Here is a 13,622-nt window from a genome sequence, read left to right on the forward strand (position 1 = left end):
ACCCTAATAGGCTAGTGGCAACTCCTTTTTGCGAAATTCCTAAAAATATCACAATGTCATGTGGGTTATGAGCTTTGGGAGAGCTCGTGCCTAATTATGGGCCTTAGGCCTGTCCTTTAGGCAATACCCCTAAACCTATTCCCTCATCCCAATGGTAGGTCAACACATGTTAAATACCACATAAGCACATAAGCACACACACACACATAGATATATATATATATATATATATATATATCTATCTATCTATCTATATGAAACTTGATTATATAAATGATACCATATTTACCTAAACAAAAACATACTTTTTGATTGCCCATCAAATCGCACGAGGTAATTGCAAAATTAAAGCGACAAACTATCCAAAAAATCTAAAACCTTTTTTTTTTACAACGGCCAATTCAATTGAAAACCATTTATTTGTATCAATTTAAATATAAAAATCTTGATAATTGTCAATTTAGTCCTAAAATTTTCAATTGTATCCATTTAGGCTTAAATCTTTTGGTGATTTATTAATTTAGTTATAAATTTTTTAACGATTGGTAATTTAATTATTTTGACTAATTTTGACAAAAATTACTAAAGCAATGGTCTAGTCAACTAGCCATATGCCATCCTACATGGCATGACCAACGCTTACATGGATAAATTTTGCAATTTTTTGAATTTTCCCTTATTTTCCTTTTCTTTTCTTATTTTTCTTATTTATTTTTCCCAAAGCCAACCATCATCAAGCCTTGTTGATGGTCTGCTAAGTTCGCCAGCCTTAGGCAAGGGCCACCCTTGCCAGATCTATTGAGGGCAACTCTCACCCTTGCCGATCCCCTCGCCCGCCCAAGCTAGCCATCATTGAGGCCTAAAAATGGTTGGTAGAGTGAAGAAAAGGGAAAGTGAAAAGAAAAGGAAAATTCAAGAAAAAAATTTTGAATCTAAAAAAATACAAAAATTATCAGTGTGAGTGCTACTTGAATGGTTGGCACTAAATCGTTGCGTTAGCAATTTTTGAAACGAACTGGCAAAGAAGACTAAATTGACAATCGTTAAAATGTTTAGGCTTCATTTGTTCAATGGAAAATATGACATTTTCTGAAAAATGTTTTCTAGGAAGTCATTCTCTATAAAAATGATGATATTTTCTGGTGTAGCTGAGGCCTGAAAAATATTTTCCATCCTTTAGTAAGAAAAATCTAGGTACTTTTTTCTTCTCTATTCACTAATTAGTTTCTCCGGGATGGAAAGAGCTGTACCAATTGGGTGTAAAATCAAATCCCACGATGAAGACAACCCTGCCTAATTTTCATCAACAGCGGCACCAAAACAAACCCATGATAATAAATAAATATAAGGACATACACAGATCCATATGTATGTGTGTGTGTGTGTTAAATTGGGAAACAATTTGTTCACCGACTCCAACATGGAAATGATTTTCCATTTAATCTTGCTCTGGGACGAGAAGTGTTGTACCGAGCGAGCGTAAAATCTAATCCCACGAAGAAGACAACTTTGCCTAATTCCACCACTAGTGGCACCAAATGAAACCCAAGATCAATATTTTAATCTAGGAAACTCTTTGCTCACGGGCTCCAACATGGAAATCAACTCCCATGTCTTTTTGCCGACTGAATTAAACAATTCCGGCAAGTATTGTTGTTGCGAAGTCCAACAGAACTTATTAGAATCAAATGGCTGGGCTTTAGATCAGATTTCTCTTACGGGCTCAAACGCGAGACTTGTTCTGACATACTCAGTAGGAATACTAATAAAGTGTCCCTGACTTGTAATGGTTGTGTTAGGTGGCTAGGTTGATATTTCAAGAGTTTCTGGTTGCTAACTTCACTTTGAGCTAAACACCGTCTTGATTCGTTATGAACACTGTCTCAATCATTCCTACCATAAAGTATTGAAAACTCATCAATTATATATTCTCTATTGACAACAGATGAATTTAATTTTGGACACCATAATCAATAATCTTAATCATGAAATATGCAATTTCTTACCCTTCCATGGAGTTCACCATCACTCATTTAAGCATAACATGACAACCAAATATTTTTAGAATAGAAAAATTAGTTATGTTACCTGATCATACATTTTTCTTATTCTTTGAGTGAGGACTCATGTGTCCTCACCCAAGCCCTCAACAGCCATACCGAGGGCATCGCGCCCTTGCTTTGCCGCGAGCTCTCACCTAGTGGTCAACGAGGGCTATGATGCCCTTGCCCAAAGCCAACAAGAGTCACTGGCCCTCACTCCAAAAAACAAGAAAAAAAAAGTAAGGAAAATGGAAAAAATCAAAATCAAAATATTATTAAAATAATATTAAAATAGTGCTGGTCATGCTATGTAGAATGACCAATATCCATGTTAGTAATTTATAATTAAAATTAATCAGATTGACTAGATTGGCAAAATGTGAAAATGTTTAAACTGCAATTAGTACAATTAAAAGGGTTTATGACTAAATTAGTAAGAGTGTGGTTTTTTTTTTGGGTAATATTTCCATTTTTTTTTTCCAAATTCGGGCAAGCCACAATGTCTTTCTTTCATCGTGCAAACAGTGCCATTTTCCGTACTCAGTCGGCCACGTTCTTGCGGATGTGCTTTAAGTGTCAGCAAGAACAAAAGTTCAACTTCTCCAACTTACGTAAGAATCATTTTCTCAGAACATGAGGGATGTGCTTTTCTCGGAGCAATTGGGAAGTAAACAATAATCCTTCAAGGCTCTGTAACTTTCTTTCGCTCAATCGGAACATTATTTTATATTGGTTGTACTTTATAGAAGTAATTAATAATCCAAGAAGAGGTGTATAAGTCGTATGCTCTTCCTTCAAAAATACACACCCAACTCGATGAAGCTACTGCAAATGGACTCTCTGCTTCAAGATCTGAACTTCATTCACTTGTATGGAATTATCCTATCCATATATGGTTCAAATCAACCCCATCTCGCAAGCTCAAAACACCCACCAGAAGTTGCCGCTGCATGGCCTGTCTTCCTCACGAAATCTTGGCATCCATGGTTGACGAGTGTGGACCAGTCTTCACCATTAGGTTCGGGTTGATCCCGGACATAGTGGTTATTAGTTTTGAGATAGTCACAGAATGCTACACTAAACATGACTTCTCTTGTGACTCAATTTGAGTGTTGGTATTTATGATATAAAGAAAGTCAGATGCACAAATCCACTAACTAATTGAAGAACTATATGGTTACAGTACCCGAACCCACAGTATTAAGCCTCACGTGATTGCTCGATACACTGAGAATTACCTCGTGGCTTCCAAATCTCCCGCCTTCACTAAGACAAGCGATCTCAATTGGATGTACTGCAAAAATTACCGAGTGGAATCCATGGTCAAGAAGCGCCGAATATTCGAACGATTTGTGGTCTTCTTTTGTGCAGCTATAAAACCACAAATCATTTCTCTATGGGATGAAAAGTGCTGCACCATTTGGGCGTAAACTCAAATCCTGCTAAGAAGACAACTCTGCTTAATTGTATGAACGACGGCACCAAAACAAATCCACATGATAAACAAGGGCTGCACCAATAACGTGTATAATCAAATTTCACCAAGAAGACCACGTCATTTGATTTTGATATTCCAAGTAGCCATCTTTTATTTAAGAATGGTATCAGAGAGCATGTGCATATTTACATTGTTTTGTCGAGCCGTGAACACCTATATTCTCCTCACCTACTCTTAACTTTGGCTGCATCGATCAAGTGCATTCACAAGTCAGACTTGGTTGTTTTATTGTTCTCCTTTACTTTACTTTAATGTTTTTTTTAAAGGACATATTTAGAGAAGCTAACCATTTGCGCTGTGTCTTGTCTGTTACTTACATATGATACATATATGAAAGATTTCAGCCCCTAAGCTTGGTAAATATAAAGAGTCGTGTTCTACATCAACGCTTTAGGTTTTCCATATAAGTAAAAGTCGCTTAACTCTTTTTTGCTTTCACGGAAACTTTTGCTGGTGAACGATCTCACATCAGGTGTGGTGGCGGCAAATTCCCATGATGCTGAACCACTTGCAGAATCAAGAAATACGATCTACATTCATTTAATCTGATAAGGCAAAGAAAACAGTGGTGAGATTCAAGTAATATTTAGTAGTGTCAACCCATAGTGGCTTTTTGCTCAAAAAAAAAAAAAAAAAAAAAAAAAAAAACCCATAGTGCTTTCTTTCATTGGGAAACCTATGACAAATTTACCCTACTCAGTCAGCCACATTGTATAATGGCTGCATAAGACTTCGCAATGACTATAAGTCATTGATTATTTAAATAAAGATGTAAGTATAGACACTTGGATGAAATATTAAGTGCGGTTGTGCATTCATTGTCATATAAAACAACTGGAAAATAATTTGTATTTAATTGTACTTGATAATCGAAAATCGTAGGAGAGGAGATGTATAAGTCACATGCTCTTCCTTCAAAAAACACTAACACAAAACTCGATGAACCTATTGCAAATGGAGTCTCTGCTTCAAAACCTGAACTTCACCCACTTGTATGGAGTGATCCTAATCCTCGCCATTCTATCAACATATGTATGGTTCAAATCAAGCTCATCTCGCAAGCTCAAAACACCACCAGAAGTTGCAGGTGCATGGCCCATCATAGGGCATTTGCCCATACTAGCAAAATCCCATCTTCCTCACAAGACACTGGCGTGTATGGACCGGTCTTCACCGTCAGGCTTGGGTTGTTCCCGGCCATAGTGGTTAGTAGTTCCGAGGTAGCCAAAGAATGTTACACACAACATGATCTTGCCCTTGCATCTCGTCCGAAGCTATTAGCCACTGAAGTTTTGGGCTACAACTATGCCTTTTTTGTGTCGGCTCCTTACGGTCCGTATTGGCGTGAAGTGAGGAAAATCGCCACCTTGGAGTTGCTCTCTAACCGGAGGATTGAGTCATTGCTCAAGCCTATAGTGGCGTCGGCGACAGATATTGCCATTAAAGATTTGCACAAGCTTTGGACTGAGAAGAAGAATGAATCAGGTACTTTCATGTATATAGCGTAAGCTTAAAATGCTTTAGTTTCCGTTTTATATGGTCGTGTAATCCATTATAGCATAGTGATCAGCTCAAATTAGAGGATAAAGTATATTATGAAACTACTGGCGTAGAGAAACAAGTCAAGCCAAGCATTTTCAGTGCAGTAATTATGTGCTACAGCAAATATATGGAATGTGCTTTTGATTTTAAAAGTCTTAATACTATGCCCGTCTCTACCACAGGCCATATCTTAGTTGACTTAAAGCAGTGGTTTGCAAGGTTGACTATGAACATTCTCCTTAAAGTTGTAGCTGGTAAGGGCTGTTACAGTGGCGTTGCTGCGGCCGATGAGGAAGAGGAGAGGCGGTGCCACCATGCCCTGAGGGAATTCCTCCAATTCCTGGGGACGTTCACCGTGGCAGATGCTCTTCCATTCTTGATTTTAAAATTATGTCTCGATTTTTTTGCTGGAAAAGAAGAAATATAAAAGTAAAATATTTGAAGTGAAACTTTCTTCTTTGCTGTTGCGGAATCCAAATTGAAGAAGAAGAATGAAGCCGTGAAGCCTCTGGACGTGGATGATTAATGGTGGGGCCCAAGGTCAAAGGTTTGACCTTGGGCACACTCCCACACACACACGTCAGGTGTGAAGTCCTCCATGCGTAGGAATTCAAAAGTGGGTGGGCCTTTGACTTGGGCCCACATATATATAAAAGAAGCAGAGAGTTTTCTTCTTTGGTTTTCGTCAGTAGGGCTCTGCACGTACGAGCGTCCGACGAAGAACGTAGCCGCACAAGAGGACCCACGTTCACGCGTACATCCGCCGAAGAGAAGCCGCACGTCAAAGTGATGATTGAGCCACGCGCGTGTTATACTTCAAGGCAAGGGATGCACGGTAATTTGTGCCGTGAGTTTATACCCAATTAAGTTGTTATTTATACACTTGGGTTTTGGGGTTAAATCTAGGTGTGGGAAACACTTGAGCGATTGAGCAATTGTAAACTCGATTCTCCGATTTTAGTGGATTATTTGCTCCGCTGGCTCTCCTCGTGTGGATGTAGGTACTGATACTCGGACCGAACCACGTAAATTTCTGGTGTCGTTGATTTTCTCGTTTATTTCTCTGGTAATTTCGCGTTAACGTAATTTGCAAGATCTTATTGTTTCCGCGTATTATATCCCAATAATTGGTATCAGAGTTTGGGGTTGGATTTCTTGATTGTGATTTGGGGCTTTTGCTTGTCTGATTATTATTTGGAAATTCTGTTATTACAATTATGTCTGAGAGGAAATCTAAGATTGAGAAGTTTGATGGGAGAAATAACTTTGTGTTATGGAGCATCAAGATGCGAGCTTTATTGACAACATAAGGTTTGGTCAAGGCACTGGATGGTGAGGATGAGTTGCCGATTATAATGAAAGCCTCAGAGAGGGTAGAGCTTATGCAAAAAGCAAAGAGCATAAATCCTGTTAAATTTGTCGGATGAGGTCTTACTAGAGGTTATTGAGGAGGAGGATGCCGCAGCATTATGGGCAAAACTTCAAGCACTCTATGTGAAGAAAGGTTTGAACAATCGCTTGTATATGCTGAAGAAGATGTTTTAGTTTAGATATATCAAGGTACGTCTATCGAACCCACCTAGATGAATTTAATAAACTCATGTTGGATCCGAAGAACGTCGGTAAGATACTTGATGATGAAGAACAGGGCATGATGTTGTTAGCCTCTTTACCGAGTCATGGGAGCACTTTACCGATTCGCAAGGCGGGGCGTACTACGATTACCTCGTAAGAGGTAAAGTCCGCCTTATTCTCTAAGGAGTGGCAGAGAAAGTGGCGAGATGACGGTCTGGCGAAAGGAGCAGCGCAAGCATTGACGATTAGGGGTAGAGAACAACATCGAGAGCCTAGTAACAGCAGAGGTAAAAGCAGATCAAAATCACGCAATAGAAAGTCCAAAGGACGCGTGAAGTGTTTTGAGTGTCACGAGGAGGGGCACATCAGGAGAGATTGTCCAAAGCGGAGGAATAAAGTTGATAAGCAAAATGCTACAACCAGTGTGGCAAACGTTGCTGAGGGGAGCAATAGGGATGCAGAAGCTGTCTTATGTGTGACTGCTACTTCGTCAGAAGACGAATGGGTGCTAGATTCGGGGTGTTCTTATCACATGACGCCTCATAAGAACTAGTTTACTACTTACCAAGCTGCAGATGGTGGTAGGGTTCTTTTGGGGAATAATGCAGTCTGTAAGGCTGTGGGGATGGGACAATTCGGATCCGGATGCACGATGGGGTGGTTCGCACATTGACAGATGTGAGGCATGTACCAGAGCTCAAGAAGAACCTTATTTCTTTGGGGACACTCGATGACATCGGGTGTAGGTACACCGCTGAAGGTGGAGTACTGAAGATCTCTCGAGGTGCTATGACAGTGATGAAAGGGAAAGAAAGTGAATACTCTCTATCATCTACTGAGAGAGACTGTGACTGGAAGTGCTACTGTTTCATCAGGTGAGTCAGACTCTAACTTGACTCAATTATGGCATATGCGTTTGGGGCACATGAGTGAGGCAAGTATGATGATGCTGAGTGAAAGGGGGTTGTTGAGTGGTCAGAAAACAGGGAAGCTGGACTTATGTGAGCACTGCATCTATGGGAAGCAGCACAGAGTTAAGTTTACTACAGCTATTCATTTGACCAAACGACCTGTTGAATATATTCATTCAGACATCTGGGGCCCGTCTTCGGTTCCTACGAAAGGAGGTGCCCGATATATGCTGACTTTTATCGACGATTATTTGAGGAAGGTATGGGTATACTTTCTCAAGCACAAGTATGACGTGTTTGATCGGTTCAAGAAATTTAAGGCATTGATTGAGAAGCAGTCAGATAAGCAGATCAAGTGCCTGAGAACCGATAATGGCATGGAGTTCTGTGGTAAAGATTTTACCGAGTTCTGCGAGAAAGAAGGTATTGTAAGACACCGCACAGTACCTGGGACACTACAGCAGAATGGCGTGGCAGAACGAAAGAACATAATCTTGCTTGAGCGAGCTCGATGCATGCTTTCGCATGCAAGACTTGGCAAGGAATTTTGGGTCGAAGCAGTGAATATGTCATGTTACCTGGTAAATCGATCTCCATCGTCTGCTATTGAGTTGAAGACTCCTGAGGAAGTATGGTCGGGGAAACCTGTTGATTATTCCGGATTACGTATATTCGGATGTCCTGTGTATGCTCATGCAAGTGATGGTAAGCTTGAGCCGAGGGCGAAGAAGTGCATATTTCTGGGTTATGCACATGGGGTGAAAGGCTACCGACTGTGGTGCACTAATCCCAGATCACCCGGTTTTCTAATCAGCAGAGATGTGATCTTCGACGAGACTGCAATGCTTCAACAGAGGAGTTTTGAGACACAACCAGCAAATAAGACAGATCATGGTGTCATAAATGAGGTGGAGCCTCAGGTGGAGACTCTGGAGACCTCGAAGGTAACATAAGTTGAGACTGCAAATGAAGCCGCAATTCCTGAAGTCGGTGATAGTGAACAACCAGCAAAGCCGCAGCAGACTATAGCCGCAGATAGAGAGAAGGCAAATTAAACCACCGGTACATTATGGTTATACAGATATTGCTTATGCATTGACTGTAGGTGATGAGGTGGAGACAGATGAGCCTTCGTCTTACTCTGAGGCGATGGCTAGTTCGGAGTCGTCGCAGTGGCTAGGGGCTATGAGTGAAGAGATGGAATCTCTCCATCGAAATCAGACATGGGAGCTGGTCAAAGTATCAAAGAGCCAAAAGATTGTTGGAAGTAAATGGGTCTTCAAACGAAAAGAGGGCATTCCTGGTGTCGAGGCAGCGAGGTATAAGGCGAGACTTGTGGCGAAGGGATATACACAACGTGAGGGCATTGACTACAATGAGGTGTTCTCTCCTGTGGTAAGACATACTTCTATTCGTGTTTTACTTGCCTTAGTTGCTTCGCAGGATCTCGAGTGAGAACAGCTAGATGTGAAAACTGCGTTTCTTCACGGTGAGTTGGAGGAGCAGATTTACATGAGGCAACCTGAGGGATTTGCTATTCCGGGTAAGGAAGATCATGTTTGCTTGTTATAGAAATCTTTGTATGGGCTACAACAGTCTCTTAGACAGTGGTATAAACGTTTTGATGCTTTCATGGCTAGTCAAGACTATTCAAAAAGTCAGATGGACAGCTGCGTTTACTTTAGGAGATTGGAGAATGGTTATTTGATTTATCTACTTTTATATGTTGATGATATGCTGATAGCAGCTAAGGATATGTCTCATATTGATGTGCTGAAGAGGTAGTTAAATGCTAAATTTGAGATGAAAGATTTAGGTGCTGCAAAGAAAATTTTGGGTATGGAGATTTTGCGTGACAGGACTGTAGGAGTTTTACGTCTGTCTCAAAAGAAATACATTGAGAAGATTGTGGCACGTTTTAACATGCGGTCGGCAAAATTTGTAAGTACACCTTTAGCGAAGCACTTTAAACTTTCAGATAAATTATCACCGCAGACTGAGGAGGAGGAGGAGCATATGTCCCGTGTTCCTTATTCTAGTGCCGTGGGTAGTATTATGTATGCTATGGTATGCACTAGGCCTGATATTTCACAAGCTGTGAGCGTGGTTAGTCGCTATATGAAGCGTCCCCGGTAAAGCTCATTGGGAAGTCTGTGAAGTGGATCCTCGATATTTGAAGGGGACAACAGACGTGGGTATAGTATATCGGGGGGACAGCAATGGCAGTGAGACCACTGGTTATATGGATTCAGATCACGCCGGTGACTTGGATGATTGCAGGTCTTTAGCAGGGTACGTGTTTACGCTAGCAGGTGGTGCAGTTAGTTGGAAAGCGTCCTTACAGGATCACATTGCCTTGTCTTCGACTGAGGCGGAGTACATGGCACTAACTTTTATAGCGAAAGAGGCGATATGGTTACAAAGTTTGCTCTTGGACTTTGGGTTAGAACAGAAAAGTGTGAATATACACTGTGATAACCAATGTGCGATATATTTGGCGTATAATCCAGTTTATCACGAGCGAATGAAGTATATCAACGTCAGGTACCACTTCATCCGAGATGTCTTAGCTAAGGGTATAACAAGATTGCTACAGCAGATAACCCGGCAGACATGATGACTAAGTCTGTTCCTGTGACGAAGCTCAAGCTCTGCTTGAGCTCTATTGGCGTCTGTGGAGAGTGAGCGCCCGTTAGGGCGTTGGGAGAGCAGCATGGGTGATGAGCACTATGACTTGACTTCAAACATCGAGCTAAGGTGGAGAATTATTAAAATTATGTCTCGATTTTTTCACTGGAAAAGAAGAAATATAAAAGTAAAATATTTGTTTCTTTGCTGTTGCGGAATCCAAATTGAAGAAGAAGAATGAAGCCGTGAAGCCTCTGGACGTGGATGATTAATGGTGGGGCCCAAGGTCAACACTCCCACACACACACGTCAGGCGTGAAGTCCTCCATGCGTAGGAATTCAAAAGTGGTGGTGGGCCTTTGACTTGGGCCCACATATATATAAAAGAAGCAGAGAGTTTTCTTCTTTGGTTTTCGTCAGTAGGGCTCTGCACGTACGAGCGTCCGACGAAGAACGTAGCCGCGCAAGAGGACCCACGTTCACGCGTACATCCGCCGAAGAGAAGCCGCACGTCAAAGTGACGATTGAGCCACGCGCGTGTTATACTTCAAGGCAAGGGATGCGCGGTAATTTGTGCCGTGAGTTTATACCCAATTAAGTTGTTATTTATACACTTGGGTTTTGGGGTTAAATCTAGGTGTGAGAAACACTTGAGTGATTGTAAACTCTGATTCTCCGATTTTAGTGGATTATTTGTTGCTGGCTCTCCCTGTGGATGTAGGTACCGATACTCGGACCGAACCACGTAAATTTCTGGAGTCGTTGATTTTCTCGTTTATTTCTCTGGTGATTTTGCGTTAACGTAATTTGCAAGATCTTATTGTTTCCGCGTATTATATCCCAACACTTGAGATAGTTGGACTTGGGTGGCCAAGAGAAGTCCATGAAGAGGACCGCCAAAGAGTTGGACACAATCATAAGCGGTTGGCTAGAGGAACACAAAAGGATTAACAAAAATTTGAGCGAGAAGAGGGGTGATCGAGATTTCATGGACGTCATGCTATCGACCCTTAATGGCATGGACATTGGAGGTTTCGACGCTGATACAATTGTCAAAGCTACATGCTTGGTACGCCTAGTTTTCCCACTTTTGGAATTACAGCTTTCTACTTCAGATGCTGTGCGCCCGCACATAATTCATGCTTGCAAAAAGTCTCCCTCTTAACCTAATTAATGTTCGTCAACCCGCCTGTACTAGCGAATGGTCATTGAATATGCTGAACTTCAATCTGTATGCACCACTCTTAGAAAAAGTCTTCTGTACATGACGTATCTATCATGAGACTCAAGAGACGTAGTGTTGCTTATTAAATTAAGTGAACCTATTAGTTACTGAGGATTACTATATCACTTAAGCAAACAAAATATATAAATTAAATAGACGGTATGGACCTTTCACAAGAAATTAGTAGAGTAAATTTGCTCCATCAAAACAGATAAACTTCCTCGATTCAATGGTTCATCAAATGCTAACATAGTGTATTTCGTGGCACTACCAAGAACTTTCCGCAAAGGAAATGCAGATTGGTTGCATAAGTGTTAAGTGAAACGAGTTTTGCATTGAGAATTACTGTTATGTAAAACAGCTAATATATATTTAATTGATTCATAACTCATTGAAAACATTCTTTGAGTGAATATATGTCTTGCTTGATATATTATTCATTTTGAACATGTTCCATCCTATAAATTTTTAAGATAATTACTAGACGTCTACTGCACTTTCTTCGTGTTACTTCAATGATCAAGATTGCGATGTGATGTTTAAGAGACATCACATTGACCAACATTTTATATCAGCTAGCAAGTTGTCTAAAGGATGTACAACTTATATGTTGTTGTTTTACTTGAATAATATTTTTGGACTTTCGTTTTATATAACAATACCAAGTCTTTTCTAAAACTGAACAAGTTATGGGCAATGAGAATCCAATTAATTACTAGAAGAGTGGTGCGAGCCTCTTTACCAGAAATTGCAATTTTTGTTAATTTCATTTTCTTTCTTTCCATTATGTTTGGATATTAGGTAATTTGTTTCAATTTTTAGTATTTATCATTTAGTTATTAAAGGCTTACGAGGATGGAATTTCTTATTAGTTTATCTATTTCCTATTCTAATGTTAGAATTTCCTTGGATTTTTTTTATATAACTAATTATTATTTTTCCTTGTATTATTGCATCTCGTTTTAATTAATGACATAATTATGAGAGAATTTCTCTAAAGTTGCGCCTTTGGGAGTGTTGTCCCGTCGTGCGTGTTGCTGATTGATCTATATATAAATTATCATTGGTTATGGCTACGCCACAAAATGGACGATGAAAGAGTTAATGTGCACTTTTGTTTTGACAGTTCTGTGATTTGATCTATTTAGTCTTCATATCTCACTCTTACAACTCATATGTATTTCTTCTTGAAGGCTGTTCTATCAGGCGCTACTGATAGTACAACAATCACCCTAACATGGGCAATCTCTTTGTTGCTAAACAACCGTCACGTTCTAAAGAAGGCTCAAGAAGAACTATACACTCAAATTGATAAACAAAGACATGTGAATGAATCAGACTTCAACAACTTAACTTATCTATATGGCATAGTAAAGGAGATCCTCCGATTACATCCACCAGTTCCGCTGGCCGTACCACACGTATCAACTCAAGATTGCATCATCAACGGGTATTATGTCCCCAAAGACGCGAGGTTGATCTTGAACTTGTGGAAAATTCAAACTGATTCAAGAGCATGGCCTGAACCAATGAAGTTTAGGCCTGAGAGGTTCTTGAATAGTCATAAGGATTTGGGTGTGAAGGACCCTAATTTTGAGTACATGCCATTTGGAGGTGGTAGAAGAATTTGTCCTGGGATGTCCTTTGGTCTTCAGTCGGTGCATTTGGTGCTTGCTAAGTTGCTGCATGCATTCGAAGTATCAACTCCTGACAATTCGCCGGTGGATATGTCGGAGAGTTTTGGAATTACGGTTGGCAAGGAGACGCCGCTCGAAGTAATGCTTTCACCAAGATTGCCTACAGAAGTCTATGAATTTACATGAAACACCAGAAGAATGAGAAATAAGTCGACGGCCAAGTTACCACTATATAAATAGGCTGTCCATGTGTTGCTTTTATCGGGTCGTTATTAGTTTCTGCATTCAAACAATCGATGACTCCCATTCAGTATGTCTTTTGTGAATACATAGAAACTATGTTGATGCTCTAAATGTGTTGCTAATTTAGCTGCGCTGATCAGAATGGAGTGTTGGATGTATAGGAATTTGCTGGGAAATAATAAACTGTGCCGCTAGATATAAAGTGTTTTGCCAAGACATTGATATTGCTAGTATAAACACCTAGAGGGGGGGTGAATAGGCGCACAAACAATTTGTCTCAAATATAGAAGCAATTCTTAACAAATTGAAATACGATCGAGG

General features: G+C 40.3%; 2 protein-coding genes across 2 annotated transcripts; both read left to right on the forward strand.

Moving 5' to 3' along the window:
• Nucleotides 1–4,631: 4,631 nt before the first annotated feature.
• Nucleotides 4,632–5,509, forward strand: LOC108960347 (cytochrome P450 82A3-like). The gene is made up of 2 exons (XM_018875531.2): nt 4,632–5,025; nt 5,265–5,509. Exons 1-2 carry the CDS (start codon nt 4,632–4,634, stop codon nt 5,507–5,509), a joined length of 639 nt encoding a protein of 212 aa, XP_018731076.2.
• Nucleotides 5,510–11,057: 5,548 nt separating this feature from the next.
• On the forward strand, nt 11,058–13,412 carry LOC104451629 (cytochrome P450 82A3). The gene is made up of 2 exons (XM_010066243.3): nt 11,058–11,265; nt 12,615–13,412. The coding sequence occupies exons 1-2, from the start codon at nt 11,080–11,082 to the stop codon at nt 13,242–13,244; spliced, it is 816 nt and encodes a 271-aa protein (XP_010064545.2). The 5' UTR covers nt 11,058–11,079; the 3' UTR covers nt 13,245–13,412.
• Nucleotides 13,413–13,622: the final 210 nt, after the last annotated feature.

This window comes from Eucalyptus grandis, chromosome 6, assembly GCF_016545825.1.
Source record: "Eucalyptus grandis isolate ANBG69807.140 chromosome 6, ASM1654582v1, whole genome shotgun sequence".
Taxonomy (NCBI): domain Eukaryota; kingdom Viridiplantae; phylum Streptophyta; class Magnoliopsida; order Myrtales; family Myrtaceae; genus Eucalyptus; species Eucalyptus grandis.

Bases quoted from the DNA above. Each gene is read 5' to 3' on its own strand.
- LOC104451629 (XM_010066243.3), top strand. From the start codon at position 11,080: ATGAAGAGGACCGCCAAAGAGTTGGACACAATCATAAGCGGTTGGCTA. The intron at 11,266-12,614 runs GTACGCCTAGTT...TTCTTCTTGAAG, and splicing joins TTGTCAAAGCTACATGCTTG to GCTGTTCTATCAGGCGCTAC.
- LOC108960347 (XM_018875531.2), top strand. From the start codon at position 4,632: ATGGCCCATCATAGGGCATTTGCCCATACTAGCAAAATCCCATCTTCC. The intron at 5,026-5,264 runs GTACTTTCATGT...TCTCTACCACAG, and splicing joins TGAGAAGAAGAATGAATCAG to GCCATATCTTAGTTGACTTA.